This window comes from Neoarius graeffei, chromosome 24, assembly GCF_027579695.1.
Source record: "Neoarius graeffei isolate fNeoGra1 chromosome 24, fNeoGra1.pri, whole genome shotgun sequence".
Lineage (NCBI taxonomy): Eukaryota > Metazoa > Chordata > Actinopteri > Siluriformes > Ariidae > Neoarius > Neoarius graeffei.
In genome coordinates this window covers 31,246,169-31,267,782 of record NC_083592.1, presented here as the reverse complement: position 1 = coordinate 31,267,782, position 21,614 = coordinate 31,246,169, and the positions used below count along the sequence as shown (strand labels likewise).

Genomic DNA, 21,614 nt, shown 5'->3' with positions numbered 1-21,614 from the left:
TGGAAAGTGGCAGCAGATCTGCTTGTAAGGAAGAACTGTTCTGTGCTGTACTTACAGAGTCATTGAGTTTCTTGCCACTCGTTCCTTTTCCATTGCTTTGCTGGAAAGATTTGTAACAGGCTTTGTATAGGTCAGTTTTGCATGTTCTTAATGGAAACCACACAGTGGGCTCTGTAGGAGTTCCCTTTAGAAGAGTCATGATCTCCGTCTGGAGCCGAGTTACAATCAGCTGACTCAAGCCATTTATTAGGATTTGTGGTGATAACTGATACTCCTACAATGTTCTTACAACGATCTCACAAGTCAGGAACAGCTCTCTGTGAAGACAACTGTTTCTTTTCCCCTTGTAAATACAGTCATTTAGCTCCTCTTCTCAAGTGCCTGTTTCACTGCTGATGACTAACACTGTGAACTGGAATGACCTCTCATTTGCATCCTCATTTTTTTTTATCTTCAGGGACAAAAAGGTCATCCTGGTCCACCTGGCCATCCTGGAGAGCCTGTGAGTTTTTAATTTTCCATTATTTCCTTTTATATATAAAACACATTTTCTATTCCCGGTTCACTAGAGATGACACGAAACCATTCTGTAGTCTCTGTAGTAAGTGCTCCAGGTACAAGTACAGAGACAGTTATGATGTAGCAGAATGGACAGAAACCAAAACCACAGCATGATAAAACGTATTAAAGATGCCCTAAATGAAGATGGGTAACTACAATATAGTCACTTTGGCCCGTTAATATGAAACTTGGCCAGACTGCCTGGCTCAATGTGCTTTCTTTTCGATTTTATAATGGACGTAATACACTCGGTGAATATTTGTGTTTCAGTACTTTTATTACACTTTTATAAGACTTTTCCTTATGTTAGTTTATGTTTCTTAATAGTTTTAATAGTCCTGCTGATCTTTAAGTAGCTTTCCATTGCTGTGATTATCCAGTCCATTTTTGTCAGAATGATTTATAGCTGTTACATACATAGTAAGTAGCATACAATGGCATATAAATTCTTTCCTTGTGCAGTAATTGCATTTGGCTTACGAGCCCACACAATACATCATAAAATAACATTCACTGGGTGGCAATTCATAGTTCCATAAACTCAAATTGTAGTCTAAATGTACACATAAATTATGCAACTTAAATACGCTAAAAGAATAAGCCCTTGTCCTTGGCTTTGGCTACTTCCAAATGCAGCTTATATACAGTGTCTTGCAAAAGTATTCATCCCTCTTGGTGTTTGTCCTGTTTTGTTGTATTATAAGCTGGAATTAAAATGGATTTTTTGAGGGTTAGCGCCATTTGATTTACACAACATGCTGACAACTGTAAAGGTGAAAATTGTTGTTTTATTGTGACACAAACAGTAATTAAGATAAACGAAACCATAAATCTGGAGTGTGCATAGGCAAAGTTGTGGAGAAGTATAGATCAGGGTTGGGTTATAAAAAATATCCCAAACTCTGAACATCCCACAGAGCACCATTAAATCCATTATAGCAAAATGGAAAGAAAATGGCACCACTATAAACCTGACAAGAGAAGGCCACCCACCAAAACTCACAGACCAGGCAAGGAGGGTATTAATCAGAGATGCAACAAAGACATCAAAGATATCACTGAAGGAGCTGTAAAGATCCACAGCAGAGATGGGAGTATCTGTCCATAGGACCACTTTAAGCCGTACACTCCACAGAGTGGGGCTTTATGGAAGAGTGGCCAGAAAAAAGTCATTGCTTAAGAAAACACATTTGGAGTTTAACCAACAGCATGTGGCTAACTTCCCAAACACATGGAAGAAGATTCTCTTGTTAAATGAGACTAAAATTGATCTTTTTGGCCATCATGGGAAATGCCATGTGTGGTGCAAACCCAACACCCTGGGAACACCATTCCTACAGTGAAGCATGGTGGTGGCAGCATCATGCTATGAGGATATTTTTCATCTGCAGGGACAGGAAAGCTGGTCAGGACTGAAGGAAAGCTGGATGGTGCTAAATACAGGGCAATTCTGAAGGAAAACCTGTTTGATTCAGCCAGAGGTTAGAGACTGGGATGAAGGTTCACGTTCCAGCAGGACAATTACCCTAAACATGCTAAAGCTACACTGGAGTGGTTTAAAGGGAAACAGTTAAATGTCTTGGAATGGCCTAATCAAAGCCCAGACCTCAATCCAATTGAGAATCTGTAGCATACCGTAACTTGAAGATTGCTGTACACCAACGCAACCCATCTAACTTGAAGGAGTTGGAGCAGTTTTGCCTTGAGGAATTGGCAAAAATCCCAGTGGCTAGTTGTGCTAAGCTAATAGAGACATACCCCAAGAGACTTGCAACTGGAACTGCAGCAGGAGGTGGCTCTACAAAGTAGTGACTTGGGGGGGGGATACTTACGGTATGCACACTCCAGAGTTCTAGTTTTTCATCTTAATTATTGTTTGTGTCACAATAAAAAAAAAAAAAAACATTTCACCTTTAAAGTGGTAGGCATGTTGTGTAAACCAAATGGTGCTAACCCTCCAAAAATCAATTTTAATTCCAGCTTGTAATGCGACAAAACAGGACAAACACCAAGGGGGATGAATACTTTTGCAAGACACTGTATAAGCAAAAAAAAAGGCCAATTTAGTCTTAGCTAGGTGAGTGACGTGTTATTTTACATATTGTTTCCTCAACCCTTTCAATATTTGTCATCTATGATTTTAAAAAGTGAGTTTTTACTATAAATCACATGTACTGTATATTGTGATAAATTCATCCTTTCACTATGTTCTCTCACTCCTCTTTCTTTCTTTCTGCAGGGGGCACAAGGGCCAGATGGAAACCTGGGTGCCAAAGGTTATCCTGGCAGGCAGGTGCAGTAAATCTCCTGTTGTGCTGCTGACTCGTACAGTAGTCTTAGAAATGCATGCACTAAAACTCTGTACAGGAGGCTAAAGACAAAGCCATCAGCTGTTTACACATGCTCCATGTTTGACATTCTAAGACATGGACATCACTCCAAAATACAAAAGCAAGTTCGTCATGTATGCAGGATTGACGCTACACCACATCATGCCTCATCTTCTATGAAGAACCTAAGGCATGAATCAAATTCCCCAGCTCTGGAACTTACTTTGGCACATTTCCTATGTCTCCTGCACACACAGCTGAGTATAATGGCAGCTCTCGCCATTATAAATCGTGCTTTGATTCATCCTCGTCGACTCCAAAGTCTGCACATCTGGCGCAACGGTTTGGGTTTGGCTTTAGTTGAAATGTTTATGATAGAAAGGAATCACAAATCTGGACAATACTGCTGTGGTGATGATTAAACCTGCTTTACAAAGTCCAGCTGTAGTGCCAGTCAACTCGGCAGATTACAGTTATACGGTTGTCTTCGGTTTAATTGTAGATGCGCCGGTGTGCAGAAGTTGGAGGTTGTTTAAATGCACCTGAGCACCAGCTGCGAAATGCAGAACAGACCCAGAAATGTCTCTTTCCATGACCTGCCCCATATAAGTGATCTCACATCCATAAGGTTTACCATAGTCACTAGAACTGCAACATTTCAGTGTTCCAGAGCTCCAGTCATTTACATTGTGGCCTGCCTGAATTGGCTGCTCTTAGTGGGATTTTGTAAATATTTGAAAAGACGTTATATGGAATTTGAGGCAGTGTTGATAGGAAGTAAAGGAAACGTGGTTTGAGATGAGGTTCATAGTTTACAGTTATCAGTCTATTCTTATTAAATGGGCCATGCTGGTTTTCTACAACATCACTAAGACAGACAATTTCCACATGGCTCACTGCTTCATCAGCACAGTTATGTTTCTCATTACAGCATGCAAAGATCATCATTGGCTTTGTCAAGCTTGATTAGTCTTCAGACATTGCTTTGTTACACATGGATTACAATTGCATTGATTTTAAAACGTTTGATAAACTTTAATTCTGCAACAGTAGATATGTGTGGCGGGCTGAGAAAACCCAGCCAATGGCACTGTGGTTGAATTTTGGCAAATGGTCATTTGGGTTTTGGACAAAACTTGTCTTTTTCTGCCTAGGTCGTACTTTTACACCAGAAATAGTTTTCACAAAATTATGTTGAAATGTACTTTTTTTTTTTTAAACCTAGGCTATCCTCGTGCAAATAGGTTGTGTAAAGAGTCAGTTAAACAAACGCAGACGTAAATCTAGTCAGTCTGCATTGTTACACCCCAGCCTAGGGGAAACCTGAGCATAGCATTTAAAAAAAAAAAAAGATGACTTCCCCTTTCCCTACTCCCAAAAACGACCAGTGCCACAGACAATTACAGTCTAAAATACAACTTGTTTATTTCAGCACAGGTAAATTAGCATCAGGGTGAGCATGGCCCAAAATAACAAACAAAACACAGTCGGTTACATGTCCTCTAACTTACCTGGACAACAAAGGAAAACAAAAGAAAAAAAAAATACAGGGATCTTACCTAACTCCCTAACATAAACAGGAGAAAAATAGAGTGCAACCAAAAGGGCTTCTCACCCCTACAGTTACCTGGACTGCTTTTAGTTCCAATGTTTACAACTCAAGCACTTTAATCCATTAACAACGCATAGCACAGTCCTTTTGGGAATCAGGAGAACATGAAGAGCATCTATCTTCTCCAGAGAACATTTTAAAGCCGGTGCAATCAACCATGGTCCAATCAGCTGCCGCCACCTACAACTGAAAATCTTTAAAGAAAAATCACAGGAACGTATGCATGACACCCCCCTCAGGGAGGCAGGGAGAACAGCAACAACAAAAAGAAAGCAAACATCCATCCATCCATTATCTGTAGCCGCTTTATCCTGTTCTACAGGGTCGCAGGCAAGCTGGAGCCTATCCCAGCTGACTATGGGCGAGAGGCAGGGTACACCCTGGACAAGTCGCCAGGTCATCACAGGGCTGACACTCAACCATTCACACTCACACCTACGGTCAATTTAGAGCCACCAATTAGCCTAACCTGCATGCCTTTGGGGGAAACCGGAGCACCCAGAGGAAACCCACGCAGACACGGGGAGAGCATGCAAACTCCACACAGAAAGGCCCTCGTCGGCCACCGGGCTCAAACCCAGGACTTCTCTGCCGCAAGGCAACAGTGCTAACCACTATACCACCGTGCTGCCAAGAAAGCAAACAATAGTACACAATATGACCCAAGGTCATCACCCCTTATCAAAAAGAAGTATACTATAAGTTCATTTTTTTAAGTATATTTGAGTAAAGTTAAAGTACATTTCCTTAAAGTGCCATTCCACCATTGGATGTATTCTTTGGCATAAAATACAATATATTTTGACAACATATATAAATGGTATCATTAGATAGAGAAATCTTTTAGCTTCAAAATGATATATCAAACATAATTTTTTGACAATGACAAGTATATTAATTTTGCGACCAAAGTCACCTACCCTTTTAATTTCCGCGCGTGATGTCATCGGCAGGTTCCCCTTCTTGTATACCATGTGACGTGTGATGTGGCACACATTATCAGCAATGGCGGATAGAACGCGATAAAAATAATACCAATAAATCTAGCTAATACCAATAAATCTAGCTAACTGAAAGATTAACTCAAAATTTTTCGCAATTTTTTTGGCCCCCATATACGAGGAGAAATGACTCTCTCACTTTGGGGGTTTCCTGGTCTAAAAATAGACCGACACGTGGTACACAAGAAGGGGAACCTGCCGATGACATCACGTTTCACTACCGCGCGGAAATTAAAAGGGTAGGTGACTTTGGTCGCAAAATTAATATACTTGTCGTTGTCAAAAAATTATGTTTGATATATCATTTGGAAGCTAAAAGATTTCTCTGTCTAGTCATGTTGTCATAAAATATATTGTATTTTATGCCAAAGAATACATCCAATGGTGGAATGGCACTTTAAGTATACTTTTGTGTACCAAGGATACTGATATCAATGTACGCACAGTATACTTGTAAGTAAACTAATCTAATACTTCTCGGGACTAAATTGGCCCACTTTTAGTTCATAAAAAGTATACTTTAAGTCTAAGAGAAGTAAACATTGAGTATACAACTTGTATTTTTTATTTTGTACTGCAAGTATACCACAAGTAAACTTATATACTAATAGTTTACTTGTTTTATACTTCTAGTCTACTTTTTAGTTTACTAAAGTATACTTTATAGCATATTGGAAATATACTATTAGTTACTGGTTATATACATCTAGTCCACTTTTTAGTTTTGAAGTATACTACAATTACGCTTCTCAGTATACTATTAGTTTTCTAGCCCTAACCCTTACCTCATGCACACTACCGGTAGACAACTTAAGTGTTTTGTACCTTAAGTTACAATGAAGTTATAAAGGTAAGAATTCACAAAATAACAACAGATACTCAGGATTAAGAACACATTCATTTTCTTTAAAAATCAAAATTTAAAGCAGCATTGTATTAAATGCCAAAGTATAAAAACATGGCAATGACAACTGAAATTGACATCCAAGCTCTAAAGAAAAAAAAATTAATTATCCCACTCAGGAGAAATAAAAAAAAAAAACTTATATGGAACCACAGACATACCTAAGAGTCAACAATGCTGAAGCACAACTACAGGGCAAGTACACTTAAACATAAGTCACAAATATTTTATTACTTTATTACACTTTTGTTAAGTATATCTTGATCAAAAGTTTAAGTATAAGCTAAATATACTTAGACTTTTCTATATACTTTTCAGTATAAGCCAAGTATACTTATGTATAACTTTATTAAGTATATCTCTGATAAGTAAATAAAAAGTAAACTGAAAGCATATTCTCCTATTTTTAGTTTAAAAGAAGTATACTAGAAGCACACTTGAATAAACTTCTTTTTTGTAAGGGACAGCCTAAAGATGTCTAAAACTTTGCTAATTGAGTGTGATTTCCTCACAGATTGAATGTCTGTAATAGCTACTTGTACATGCCATCATGAAATAGACATAACAGTCAAAAGTTTGGACACACCTTCTAATTCAATGGTTTTTCTTTAGTACCTCCACCAACTTTATTGGAGGAGGTTATGTTTTTGCGTCAATTTATTTGTTTGTTTGTTTGTTTGTTTGTTTGTTTGTTTGTTTGTTTGTTTGTTTGTTTGCCTGTTCCCAACATAACTCAGAAAGTAGTGAACGGATTTTGATGAAATTTTGAGGAAAGGTGAGCCACAGGCCAAGGAACAACTGATTAGATTTTGATACAAGTCCAGATATGTATGTAAACATAGGAAATATCTGGATATTCTAATATGTGGCTTGACGGAGGTATGCACTCTACGGAGTGCCCTTTTAGTTTTTATTCATTAAAAGATGCTTCATGTCTTAAAGTAATGATGGATGTCGTTTCTCTTTACTTAGTTGCTCAGTTCTTGATATAATATGGATTATTACAGTTGTGGAATAGGGCTATTTATTGTATTTTTATTATTTACTATTTACTGTTTGATCTCAAACTCATTAAGAAGGCAAGAAATTGCACGAATTAACTTTTGACGAGGCACAGCTATTAATTGAAAAGCATTCCAGGTGACGACCTCATGAAGCTGGTTAAGATAGTGCCAGTAGTGTGCAAAGCGTAATCAAGGTAAATGTAAATGCTGGCTACTTTGAAGAATCTAAAATATGAGATTTTTTGTTTTTTTTTTTTGGTGGGGGGGGGGGGGGGGGGGGGGTTAGCACTTTTTTTGTTTACCACATAATTCCATATATGTTCCAGATGTTATTTCATAGTTTTGATGTCTTCAGTATTGTTCTACAATGTAGAAGTAGAAAATAATCCAAATACAGAAAAACGTATGAATGAGTAGGTGTGTCCAAACTTTCGACTGGTACTGTGTATATTAAACAATTTAGTTTGTAATGAGACATCAGCTGTCAGTGTCAGTGATGATGGTGTGTGCAGTGTACATGGAAGCTTTAAATGCAGTTTTCTTCCTTGTTCACCACATGATGGGTTTTCTCAGGCTGCAACACATTTACTAATGACTTAAATTGCTTGACACAGTTCAATAGAGCACAACAGAAGCATTCGCTATATCCTCTGGAGATTGTGATTCCAATTCCCAGCAAAGCCACAGCCATCTGTGGCCAGGCATCAAGGGATTAAAAATGGCCATGCTTTCTGTGAGCTTACTGTATGTAAAAGGGAAGATGGTGCTTTGTGTTACATTGTCCTGTGATGCAGCAATTTGTAAAGATGTGCTTGGCCTCTTTGAGGAAGCCTGGTTGGTATTTGTCATAGGATAGGGGAGAGCTAGATTGGTATTGGCAGGTGACTAAACAGGAGAAAATTATAATTTAAAAAGAAGAAGAAGAATCGTCTGACCCTGCGTATATTAATTATATAGCATTTATTATACATACAGGACACTTTTTCAATGGCATAAAAACATGTATTCTATTCCCTTCTAGTGGGTTTCATTCATTTGGTTTGACGGCATGCAATATTGTTAGCATATCGCTTATCCTACGTGTATTCTGTCACTCTACCCAATGGAGAATGAGCGTTGAATATGGTTTACGATATTGCATGGTTGTCAAGACAACATGACGTCACACGTCGGAGCTGATGCGAATATCCAGTGAGTTTTCTGCTGTGCATGCACAGAAGCATTTCTTTGTTTGCTGGGAAAGAGAAAGACCTGTTGAACACCCAAAAGGCTACCAGAACTTCATTAGATATTCTTCATGCATATTTACAAGAGAAAAACATACCAACAGACATCGAAAAACTGGAAAAGAGAGTGTGTATGATTAATAATAATCTCATCTCATCTCATTATCTGTAGCCACTTTATCCTGTTCTACAGGGTCGCAGGCAAGCTGGAGCCTATCCCAGCTGACTACGGGCAAAAGGCGGGGTACACCCTGGACAAGTCGCCAGGTCATCACAGGGCTGACACATAGACACAGACAACCATTCACACTCACATTCACACCTACGGTCAATTTAGAGCCACCAGTTAACCTAACCTGCATGTCTTTGGACTGTGGGGGAAACCGGAGCACCCGGAGGAAACCCACGCGGACACGGGGAGAACATGCAAACTCCACACAGAAAGGCCCTCGCCGGCCATGGGGCTCGAACCCAGGACCTTCTTGCTGTGAGGCGACAGCGCTAACCACTACACCACCGTGCCGCCATTAATCTCATCTCATCTCATCTCATCTCATTATCTCTAGCCGCTTTATCCTTCTACAGGGTCGCAGGCAAGCTGGAGCCTATCCCAGCTGACTACGGGCGAAAGGCAGGGTACACCCTGGACAAGTCGCCAGGTCATCACAGGGCTGACACATAGACACAGACAACCATTCACACTCACATTCACACCTACGGTCAATTTAGAGTCACCAGTTAACCTAACCTGCATGTCTTTGGACTGTGGGGGAAACCGGAGCACCCGGAGGAAACCCACGCGGACACGGGGAGAACATGCAAACTCCGCACAGAAAGGCCCTTGCCGGCCCCGGGGCTCGAACCCAGGACCTTCTTGCTGTGAGGCGACAGCGCTAAGCCGCCATTAATAATAATAATAATAATAATATTGGCTGGCTTTTTTTCATGGTATATCAGATATATTCCATTCAGCTAGCATGATATTGAACTCGTCTTCGATTCGTCCTTCAAGATCATGCTAGTTGAATGGAATATATCTGATATACCACTCAAAGCCAGCCAATATTATTTAATTAGACTTCACTTTAAGTAATCTTGAAGGTTGTTTTTTTTTTAATGACCATATGCACGAAAATCATAGGATTTAAGCAAAGATATCTGTAAAACCTTCAATTCAGATGTGGAATTAATAAGATTTGAAGCGTTAGTCCAATATCAACGTATGTATAGTATTATGACTGATTTCAGCCGAAAACCCAAAATGCTACTTCACAGTTTTGTGTTTTGTAGGGGTTGCCTGGACCAATAGGAAATCCAGGACCAAAAGGAACTCGGGTGAGTGACTCAAAGAAGTCAGTGCTTATGTTCTACCTGTCTTTGGCTGTGCCAATTTTAATGCATTTTAGCAATAGAAGTTGGACTCAAGGCCAATATCCTAGATTGTCCACTGTCCAAGATTTCTTCTTGTTTATACATAGTGTCTATTGATATAAATGTGGTTCATTTTCTGATCCTTTTAAACATCTATGCCAATGTGGTTAGGAGTTATTTATTTTATATGATTGCAAGAACATAAACAGCTTCTAGTCATTAGTCAGATTTTATTTCCAGACACTTTTAAATAAACCCAGATTTTACAGAATACTACAGTATTTAAACTGAGAAGTCTGGAAAGCATAAATAAGCCGGCTGTTGTGGTTATGTAAAAAATGCACAAGACTGTAAACATTATACATTTACTTTTTATTAATAATCAGAGTTGAGTTCCCTAAAAAATTACAAATTTCATTACTTCCATATATCTATATACATTAGTAGGCCTGCATTATTATATATTTGCCCAGACAGAGTTTGGAAGATTGGTTCAGAGTAAGATTTACTCTATACTACCGTTCAAAAGTTTGGGGTCACTTTGAAATTTCCTTATTTTTGAAAGAAAAGCACTGTTGTTTTCAATGAAGATCGCTTTAAACTAATCAGAAATACACTCTATACATTGCTAATGTGGTAAATGACTATTCTAGCTGCAAATGTCTGGTTTTTGGTGCAATATCTCCATAGGTGTATAGAGGCCCATTTCCAGCAACTCTCACTCCAGTGTTCTAATGGTACAATGTGTTTGCTCATTGCCTCAGAAGGCTAATGGATGATTAGAAAACCCTTGTACAATCATGTTAGCACAGCTGAAAACAGTTTAGCTCTTTAGAGAAGCTATAAAACTGACCTTCCTTTGAGCAGATTGAGGTGGGGTTTACATTAGACTGTATCAGCAGATCATCAGATTAACATTTTTAAAACGATTAGCGTGCACACAGCAACACCAATACACGATTCGCGTGCACACAGCAACACCAATACACGGATATGCTCGGCTCCGCAGGCATCCTGCGCTCCAAATCACTCCGCCCTGAACAGCGAGTGCCCTCTGGAGGGTGCGCACTCCGGCCCTGCGCAGCTCACAGAGCGCGCGAGTATAGCGCACGAGCAGTGATTCGGGACTGAGCCGCTGTGTGTGTGATCCCAGCGCATATCACTTACCACTTGCAAGTGGAAGGATGGCAAGCCTAAAGACAATCATAACTACACAATGGGCAGTATTTGCATCAGTATTTGCAGTATTTTCATACTTTTATACTCTTTAATGAAAGGTGATACAAGGCGGAAGTCCGCGCCGTTTTTCAGCAGTCGCGTCACATGACCAACGCCAGCGAATCAGGAAGGTGGATGTCACAGTGACATTGTCCAATGACGACGCCAGCTAGAGCTCAGCACAGCGTATCCGCGTATTCTCAATGTTTACACAGCACCGGACCAGACACGATCTGGATTGAATACGTGGACCCTGGCGGATTCCCGTTTCCCGGCGTTTCCAGGCGTTTTAATGTAAATGGACAGTGCATCCGCGAAGAAAACGAGACAGATACGGTCTAATGTAAACTTGGCCTGAGTTTCTGGAGCGTCACATTTGTGGGGTCGATTAAATGCTCAAAATGGCCAGAAAAATGTCTTGACTATATTTTCTATTCATTTTACAACTTATGGTGGTAAATAAAAGTGTGACTTTTCATGGAAAACACAAAATTGTCTGGGTGACCCCAAACTTTTGAACGGCAGTGTATGATTACTCTTGATAGCGCAAGAAATGGACTTAAATTCTTCCTGTCCTGAGGCATGACCGATGATGTTTGATTGTATTATCATTTCTGTATATCTTCATGTCATGTCTCATTTTGTTGCATACTGTTGTATTCATTCATGAAGTCATCATAACCATCATTGCTGTGTCTTTAAACCCAGTGCCACCCAGCTGCCCAGCCTCAGTGATCCCTGGCGTGAGGGTATGTGCCCTTGGACTACATCGTGGAAGCCAGCACCATGCAGTCCATGGGCATATACACTTGCCTCAAGGTCTAGGTCTTCATGAAGAGTCGCCATCCACTGAGGCTACCTGCTGGACTTCTGTAGACTTCATCCGAGGCTTTAGTGTAGCTCCAGACACTAGGACCACTCATATTAATATTTCTTTCCATCGTTCTCTCCTTTTATAGGGCTTCATTGGAATCCCAGGGCTCTTTGGTCTCCCAGGACCTGATGGAGAAAGAGTGAGTTTAATCTTTAATTCTGACGTTCAGTCACACACATGACATGCACATGATTCGATCAGTAGCACGAGAGTCAGCAGTTACAACACGTTCTACTGAAATTCTGAGACACTGAATCACTGATACAGGGACCTTTTTTAATCCCCAGCATAACACAGTAAGGAATTAATTTCCTCTCGAAACATGCGGTGGAGTACCCTGGAGCAGAAAGTGGCAAGTTGTGTTGGAGAAAACCTTGTGGTTTGCTTTACTCCCATGAGCACTTTACTCGTTTAATCCAGGCAGTGTAGAAAGCCAGTCTGCTCATGCTGATTGCAAAGCCTTGCAAAAAGGGCACGCTCAAATAAAACCGCACAGACCCTTTCAGCAATGGTGGGCACTCGTCGCTCTCCCCATATTTGTCCACAATCTTTGAGCTGGCGGCATTCCTGCGGTGTGGGAATTATAAGCCACTCAGGAGCTGGAAAAAGGTTTGCCGCAGATTAGCCAGATCAACTCTCCCATTTTCAGGCATGCACGGATCGAGCGCGCTGTGCTTTCATCGAATCTCTTTTGTTCAGGAAAGACATAAAAGTGCTTTTCTACACAGACTACACAGACAGTACATCACTTCTACCATGATCACTGATTAATTGAGTCCCTTGGCTCTTTTTTGTCTCTCTTTTCTCTCTCTTACTGTGTCTATCTCTTTCTTTTTTATGCAGGGTATTCCTGGTGTTCCTGGGAAGAAGGGCAAGATGGGTAGGCCGGTAAAGTTTTCTCTCACCATCCTCTCTACAAGCCTCTGTGAATGGTGTGTGTGTGCGTGTGTGTGCGCGTGCGTGCGTGCGTGTGTGTGTGTGTGTGTGTTAAAAGAATCACAGCAGTGTCAAGTTCTGAGCATGATTTCTTAGCTGGGATTTTCTGGATGCTTGTTAAAAGACCATACTGTTTTTCCTTGCTTAAAATGACTTCCTTGTGTCTATATGTCCGTACAAGGTATCACCGTAAATCAGTCCATGTACTGCTGAGGAAATTGAGTCTTAGTATTTGATGGCCAAGCAGATTATGGCCTTGATGCTGTCTGGGTCATGGGACTAAGTATACGTTGCTTTAAGCTGAAATGTATGAAATGCAGAAAAAAAGGGGGGGGGGGGGGGGGAGCCTAGCTAGATTTTTATGAGAACCTACAGGCTTTAACACTGTGGATACTTCTGTCAATGATTGTTTAGGAGAAAACTATTAATCACCCAGACGTTAACTGGAAGCAGAAAACTTATGAAAGGTGATCTTTCATAGCATCACATTCTCATTTTTTGAGTCATCCACAGTGCCTATCCTCCTCATTCTTGATCGTACACATGGGCTAATTTGGCAGTAAACTGGATCATTTTCTTAGCTGTTCTGTTTCTTCCAGAGAAATGATAAGTGAACAGTACTTTCTCCTTTCCATTTTAGTAGTTATTCCATGGAAAGTTTCATTTTCTTATGAAACAGCATTCTTTTTTCTTTTTAATTTTTTTTTACATGCATTTGCATCCAATTCGTTATCTCAGTTCATGTCAAGAAAAAAATTAACCTCAGTGAGGCTGTAGCTCATACCGGTCACTGTTTTTGTGTGCAAGTTGGAAATCCGATCAATCCTGTAGGAGGAGTAGCGATTTTTCTGAAATTGCATATGACCCCTGTGTAGCTGCATTCATGGCAGGTGGCGCCACCTGGTGAACAATTCTTATTGGAATATGTCTTTAGATTCTTCTGGGTGAGTTTCAGTGAAAACATCCGAGCAGTTTACAAAGAGTAGCGTTTAATGTGACGAGTCACCCAAAATTTTCAAACACCCATAAAGTATTAAATATGGCAGGTGGCATCACCGTCTTGACAACTTTTATACATACCAACCTGGGGAACATTCTATATGAGTTTGATCAAAATCTGATCACTCCTGTAGAAGGAATAGCAATTTTTCTGAAAGTGCACATGAACCCTGTGTAGCCTCATCCATGGCAAGTGGCCTCGCCTGGTGAACAACTCTTGGTGGAATATGTCTTTAGAGCCTTCTGGGTGAGTTTCAGTGAAAACATCCTAGCAGTTTACGAACAGTAGTGTTTGGTGTGACGAGTCACCCAAAATGTTCAAACGCCCATAAAATGTTAAATATGACAGGTGGCATCACTGGCTTGGCAACTTTTATACATACCAACCTGGGGAATGTTCCATACGAATTTGATCAAAATCTGATCACTCCTGTAGGAGAAGTAGCGATTTTTGTGAAATTGCACATGACCCCTTTGTAGCCTCATCCCTGGTAGGAGGCGCCACCTGGTGAACAACTCTTGTTGGTATGTGTCTTTAGAGTCTTCTGGGTGAGTTTCAGTGAAAACATCATAGCAGTTTACAAACAGTAGTGTTTGGTGTGACAAGTCACCCAAAATTTTGAAATGCCCATAAAATGTTAAATATGACAGGTGGCGCCACCATCTTGACAACTTTTATGCACACCCACCTGGGGAACATTTCATATGAGTTTGATCAAAATCGGATCACTCCTGTAGGAGGAGTAGCGATTTTTGTGAAATTGCACGTGACCCCTCTGTAGTCTCATCCATGGTAGGTGGCGCCACCTGGTGAACAATTCTTTTTGGAATATGTCTTTAGAATCTTCTGGGTGAGTTTCAGTGAAAACATCCTAGCAGTTTACGAACAGTAGTGTTTGGTGTGACGAGTCACCCAAAATGTTCAAATGCCCATAAAATATTAAATATGACAGGTAGCACCACCATCTTGACAACTCTTATGCATACCAACGTGGGGAACAGTGTATGGGAGTTTGCTCGAAATCTGATCACTCCTGTAGGAGGAGTAGCGATTTTCGTAAATTGTGGACGGACAACGACAATGGACGGGCGACGGATGGACGACGCATGATCACATAAGCTCATCTAGCCTAGCCTGTGGCCGGATGAGCTAAAAACACCACTTCTTTCTGTAACAGAGAAGTCGGTCCTCAGTGTTATGTTTTGTGATATACTATTACAACTCCGAAAGATGTCCGAGTTATTCCTATGCCATAGGAAATGTGGTTTAAGAGACAAAGCACTCTGTGTGGTCTGAGTGTGGCCCGCACACATCCAGCATACGCCATCATGTTGTAAATAATGAAATAGTAGATGGACGTGAAACGGTGCTGTCAGCAGATCCCTTTTTCTCACTTTTTCTCCATGCACTTTGTCAGCCCAAGGAAGCACACAGCCAATGGTATTTCCTGTATGGCTGACAGAAATGAGCATCATTACCACAAGCCTGAGTGTTTCACCACAAGTCACAGCACAGTAAAGCATTTTAGTTAATTATACATGCTGTCAGGACGTTCATTCATTACTCCTCATGCAGTTGTCATTCCCATGTTAGCAGTTTATAATACTATATATATATAAATAATCCCTCAGATTAAAATGAAGGATTCAATGTTCTTTGTGTACTTGCACTGTGTGCGTGTGTGTGTGTGTGTGTGTTGGCTTGTCTTGCAAATCAAAGGTCTGCTGAAATAGTCAGTTAAAGCTGAACATGCAGTATTTCTTCTCGACTCCAGTTACACTTTGGCAACCACATTAGTTCTGTTAAAACCATTTTAATTTTCACTCACACCGCTGTTGTATTGTGTATTCACATGCAGGGATGTTTTTGTACTGCAAGTCAGGAGCATAAGTGCTTTAAAAGAACATCAGTCTGGACCAAGGACCTCCATCAGTCTGGATCAATTATGTAACATGAATTAGAGATGGATCAAAACAGTGGTGCAGTGGGGTATCAGTACCACCTCCTAGTTCCAAAGTCCCCGGTTCAATCCTGATCTCAGGTTACTGTCTTCACACAGTGCTGTGTGAAGTTTCCATGCATGTTCTTCCTGTGTCCAGTTTACTCCTACCTCTCAAAAACATGTAGGTAAATTGTCCTTAAGAGTGAATCTGTGTGTGTGTGCATAGTGCACTGCAATGGACTGGATTCTCATCCAAGGTGCATTCCTGCCTTATAATAGGCTCCAGAGTTGGATGAAGTGGATACTTAAGATGAATGAATGCTTAATCTTCCTGATAACCAGACTCAGAACATGTCAGTACAAATGTCAGTTTGGGTGAAAGCTTTTTTGTGCTGACCTACAGGACGTCAGTTTGATGCTGTCTCTCCTTGGAGCTTGAAGATTTTGCTTTGAGGACTCATCCTACTTCAGAGCCACTGAGGCAACTTTTTGCCAGATGTTTGCTCAGTTATAAACATATTACAGTGTCTCAGTGCCTCCCTTTTCTGTGTTTAGGGTTTTACTGGGGATTTTGGTGAGCGAGGACCACCAGGGCCTGATGGAAATCCAGTGAGTATCAGGAAACTGTGATCTGCAGATACCGGTATCTGAACTCTCTGGAGCAATTCAGGGCCTTGAAACTGTAACGTTCTAGCTGATTCCCTCCCCCCCAACAAAAAAAAGTTATAAATATATATAATTGTTATACATACAGGACACTTTTTCGATGGAATAAAAACGTGTTTTATTTATTCCTTTCTAGCAGGTTTCATTCATTTGGTTTGATAGAATGTAATAGTGTTAGCATATTGCTTATCCTATGTGTATTACGTCACTCTGCCCAATGGAGAATGAGCGTTGAATATGGTTTACGATATTGCATGGCTGTCAAGACAACATGACGTCACACGTCAGAAATGTAAATCTTCCACGCTAGTGAGCAACTGTGACAATTTGTAAACAAACATGGCCGCCAGGTTTGCTTCGTTAAATACGGAAGATTTTGAGAGAATTTTGAAAGAGAGAGATGCATTGAACACCCGAAAGGAATGTGTATGTATAATAATAATAATAATAATAATTTTGGCTAAACTCATCTTCGACTTGTTCAATATCATGCTAGCTGAATGGAATATATCTGATATCCCATGAAAAAAAGTCAGCCAATATTATTTATATGGCATTGGATATATGTGAGGGATCTTTTACACCAAAATTTTGCTTAAATATACATCACAAATACAAAGTTGAAAAGTTATATTTGCACTAACCTTTAATTGAGCACTAATGAATAGCTTAAGTCACAAAATTGACTTTAGATAGACAGATAGAGCCATATAATCTCATGGTCTTGATTTCCTATAGAATAAGCAAGCTGTCCTCATTATTAGAGGTCATGTAAAGAAGCAAAGATCAGATTTAAAATGTAAAATCATTTCATTTCAAGACCGTTTTAGTATCATTAAATCTAGTGATAGATACAGTAACAGTATGATGATTCAGCACCCTTTAGCTTTGACCAAGACCGTCATAGCCATGGGGCCAAAGTATCTAAACTTTCAGCTCTATGAGAACTGACAGACTTTAACACTGCACATGTTTCTGTAAATGATGGTGTAGGCAAAAACTGTAGAGCATCCAGATGTTACAATGTAAGCTAAAAATATGATTATTGAACAGACTTTAACTTTGGGAAAAGGCTTAATCTTCACTTAAAAGACAAATCCAGGCTCCTGACTTTTTATTGCACCATTCCAGCTTGTCCTGCAGCACTTCAAAAAGTCAAACTGACCACAGCCAACCATCATTTGCCCATAAATACAACCACTAACTGCCACCACAGTCACACACACCAGGCCACTCAACGCCATATCACCAGCTCCATAGCAGACCTGGAAACACTCGTAATGAGTAATGCAGCTGTCGTTACTGGAACACGCTGTAAAATAAATAAATAAAACAAATATGGTTTTGCCATCTGATGGATCACTTCACTTCTAATAGCTGTTTCATAACTATTATATCAGTGCTGCTTTTGGTTCCATGTTTTAGTCCTTGTTTTTGATCATGTTAAGGATTTGAATATTTTTTTTTATTGAACCATGTAAACACACTGATAACTGCACCATTCCTTTCATTCAAATTCCATGACCATAGATGTATTCGTTCATATCCTGATTAAGAATATCCCATTTTTATCACATCTACAGCAGAGCATACTTTGCAAAATAGTTTACAAATGCAGACATGTATTTTTTTTCTTACTGTAAGCCTGAGCTTAAAGCATTTAAACATGAGCTTCAATAGAAACATTACAGCAATATTCTGACCCTCTTGACTCTTTTCCCCCATGTAACCCGAACCTTCCTCTTTTCCCCTTTCCTCTCAATCCCGCTCCTTCATTCAGGAGTTACTCAGCAAGGGCTGCCAACCCATCTCCCTTCTTTCAGCTCACATAAAAAAGGATAAAGAAAACACACACAGGAGATGCTTTTGGCAATACAGGAAGTAGCAGTGGCAGCTAGCAGCAGGTCAGGCACGCAGCACAACAAGTCCTTGTCTGTGCTTCACAGCAGCCTTCTGTCCAAGGGGGAGATACGAGCCATAGATTAGTCTGTTATCAGGGGAAAGAGACTGGACTCTTTCACCCCTGTTTCACTCTACTCTCACCTTCTCTTTACCTCTCAACTCTGGCCAGCCTCAGAAACTGCGAGCTTCACTTCAGTGTTTAGAATACAAACTAACAAGTCTTTGTTTCTGCATTCTGCTCTGTCCTTAGGGAGAACTGGGTCTACCTGGTCCTAATGGAGTACCTGGTCTTATTGTGAGTATATCTGTGCTTTTATTTAACTCTTTAAAGGTAGACTGCCTTTCAGATTTTTCAAGTTTAGGTCATAAAAAGAATTCTCCCCGTCACCCAGTTATTTTTGTTTAGTGGACCGAAAGCTACTGAATTCAAATCACAGACTTCCAATTTTATTATTTTTCTTAAATAGAACAATTAATGAATTTACAGCCACGTGGCCCTAAATTCTCCGCTATTATTTCTTGCTTCACCGTGACGCAATCCAAGAGACTACCGTACATCATGCATCACGTGGTGGGCTTTCCCCATTCACACAAGGCATTGTGGAATACAAATTTGAAACGGGAAAGGAAAATGGAGGACATGAATGAAACGTGAAAGACCGACTACAGTAACGGAAAGCGAGAAGAAAAGACGTTATGTTGTGAAGGAAAAGAAACGCAGGACCAAACTAATAAATATCGGCGGTCAGCGAGCACCTCGGTGTGATCAGCTGTTCGTTTAGCGACAGAATGATGTAACTGTCAGTGCACGGTCAAAGGTAAACCTGTAGATGGCAGTAATGCAACACTGGATGCCAGCTCCTGTCAAAGAAGAAGAAGATGACACTGAAAGGTAAACCTGCGCATGCGCACACGGACTTCCTCTCTCTGCTTGACTGTGCAAAGTGAGCAATTTCATGTACACTCTTTGCTCAGGAATCCCCTCAAATTAAATAACTTCCCAGCCTGATTTTTTTAGAAGAAATAAACATACATCACAATGACCAAATTTCAGAGGGAACTAAATTTCACCGATTTTATGAAATCGAAAGACCGTCTACTTTTTAACCTTTTAAGGCCCGGTCCCACTGGCTGATGGACACAAAACGTATGCAAAAAGGACACAGCAGACGAGCAAAATTTCGGGGGTGGCTCTATCCGTTTTCATCCGCTCCAGAAATGGACAAAATTGGCGAAAATTTGCGAAAACAGAACGGAAAAGAATGGACGTGGGTAGTATATAGCGGGGATGTTAAACGCATGTTCATAGGAAGCCTAGCGGATGAAAGCGGATGGAAGTGGATGACAGCTCCGAAGGGGTTACCGGTGATAACTGAGAAGCGGACGCATAGCAGAAAGAGCGGATGCATAGCGGATTAAGGGGATGCATCACGTACGCCTAACGGAAACAAAGGGCATGTTGCGCGGATGTATATCGGATGCAGACCGATTGTCCGCTAGTTGTCCTTCTACATACTCTAGACATACTCCAGACATCCTCAATATACGAGATACATCCCAGATATAAACGCTTTGTCCGTTTTGAATACTTTATATACGAGATGCATACGCTTATATCCTTTCTATTTCCGTGCTACTAACGATGAATAGACGTTTCATGTACCTTATCTTTCCTCCCTCTTTCCGTTTTCAGCTGCAGCGGATGTGAGTTGCGAGGATGCCCAGAGGATGCAGAGAGGATACAGCAGACGTTTAACGGATGATAACGGACATAGAACGTTTGTTACTCGTATATGTCGCGGATTTACATCGTACACGGCGGAAAGTTCATCCGTTCTAAAAGTTTTGTGCAGCTCAAAACTTTTTGCGCAGATGAAATCACAGTGGACGGATGCTCGATGGATAGAGCGTATGAAGCACGTATGCAATGAGTACACAACGGATGCATAGCGTTTTCCAACGGATGGCAAAGATTTTTTTACGTTTTACATCCTCTTTGCATCCATAAGTGCAGTGGGACCGGGCCTTTATAGTGATCTTATTATATTTCCGTCTTTTGCTGTAGTCAGTTTTTTCCTTCATTAATACCAAATACTTTTTACATTCCAAACTTGGCTTCACTTTTGTCAGTTATATGAACCATGCAGCCAAAAAACAGCAGCATCATTTTGGATATGATGTATAAATAAAGGGATAAAACATGCAGTGTGCTGTTATAAGAAAGGAATCAATAACAGAGTCCTGCAATGCTATTATTCTCTCCATAAAGTTCATGTAGCGGTTCAGTGTTGGTGGGTGGAGCACAGAGGACGGCAGGACAGAGATCAGGTTCACAATAGTTTTTATTTTACACACTTTTCAGTGGTCTCTCAGAAACATATAGCCAGACACGCACACACACACATCAGGTGTCTGATTCGGGAGAGCCCCTCTGCTCTCGCTCTCCCTCCCTAAATAGGGCGCGGTCACTGGGAAGACACACACAAACAGGTTAATTGCAGTCAGGTGTCGTGATTCTGCCACTTACCTTCCCTGACTCTGCCCTCCTGTCACAGACCGGCGCTTGACCACGCCCCCACTGCCACATACCCCCACCACCCGACTCAGGCCGGGCGGCTGTCCGGCCTGCAGCCGACTCCCCCCCCCCTTGACGGGAGAGGAAGTCCGCCACGACCATCTGCGCCCCCGGCCTGCGGACCACCTTAAAATTGAAGGGTTGGAGTGCCAGATACCAACGGGTGATCCGCGCGTTGGCATCTTTCATGCGGTGGAGCCAATGGAGGGGCGCGTGGTCCGAACAGAGGGTGAAAGGGCGCCCCAGCAGGTAGTACCGGAGGGCGAGGACCGCCCACTTGATGGCCAGACACTCTTTCTCTATAGTGCTGTAGCGCCCCTCATGCACCAACAGCTTCTTGATGATGTACAGGACGGGGCGGTCCTCCCCCTCCACCTCCTGGGACAAAACCGCCCCCAGCCCTCTGTCCGACGCATCAGTCTGCAACGTAAAGGGGAGAAAAAAGTCAGGGGAGTGTAAAAGTGGCCCCCCACACAGTGCAGCCTTTACCTC

General features: G+C 41.1%; 1 protein-coding gene across 1 annotated transcript in view; it reads left to right on the top strand.

Moving 5' to 3' along the window:
• col27a1b (collagen, type XXVII, alpha 1b) overlaps positions 1-21,614 on the top strand; it is a 168,432-nt gene that overhangs the window by 70,653 nt on the left and 76,165 nt on the right. The window contains exons 8-14 of the mRNA XM_060907051.1: positions 458-502; positions 2,801-2,854; positions 9,929-9,973; positions 12,187-12,240; positions 12,945-12,989; positions 16,535-16,588; positions 18,798-18,842. Of these exons, the coding sequence (XP_060763034.1) occupies positions 458-502; positions 2,801-2,854; positions 9,929-9,973; positions 12,187-12,240; positions 12,945-12,989; positions 16,535-16,588; positions 18,798-18,842 (342 nt within the window). The remainder of the gene's footprint in view (positions 1-457; positions 503-2,800; positions 2,855-9,928; positions 9,974-12,186; positions 12,241-12,944; positions 12,990-16,534; positions 16,589-18,797; positions 18,843-21,614) is intronic.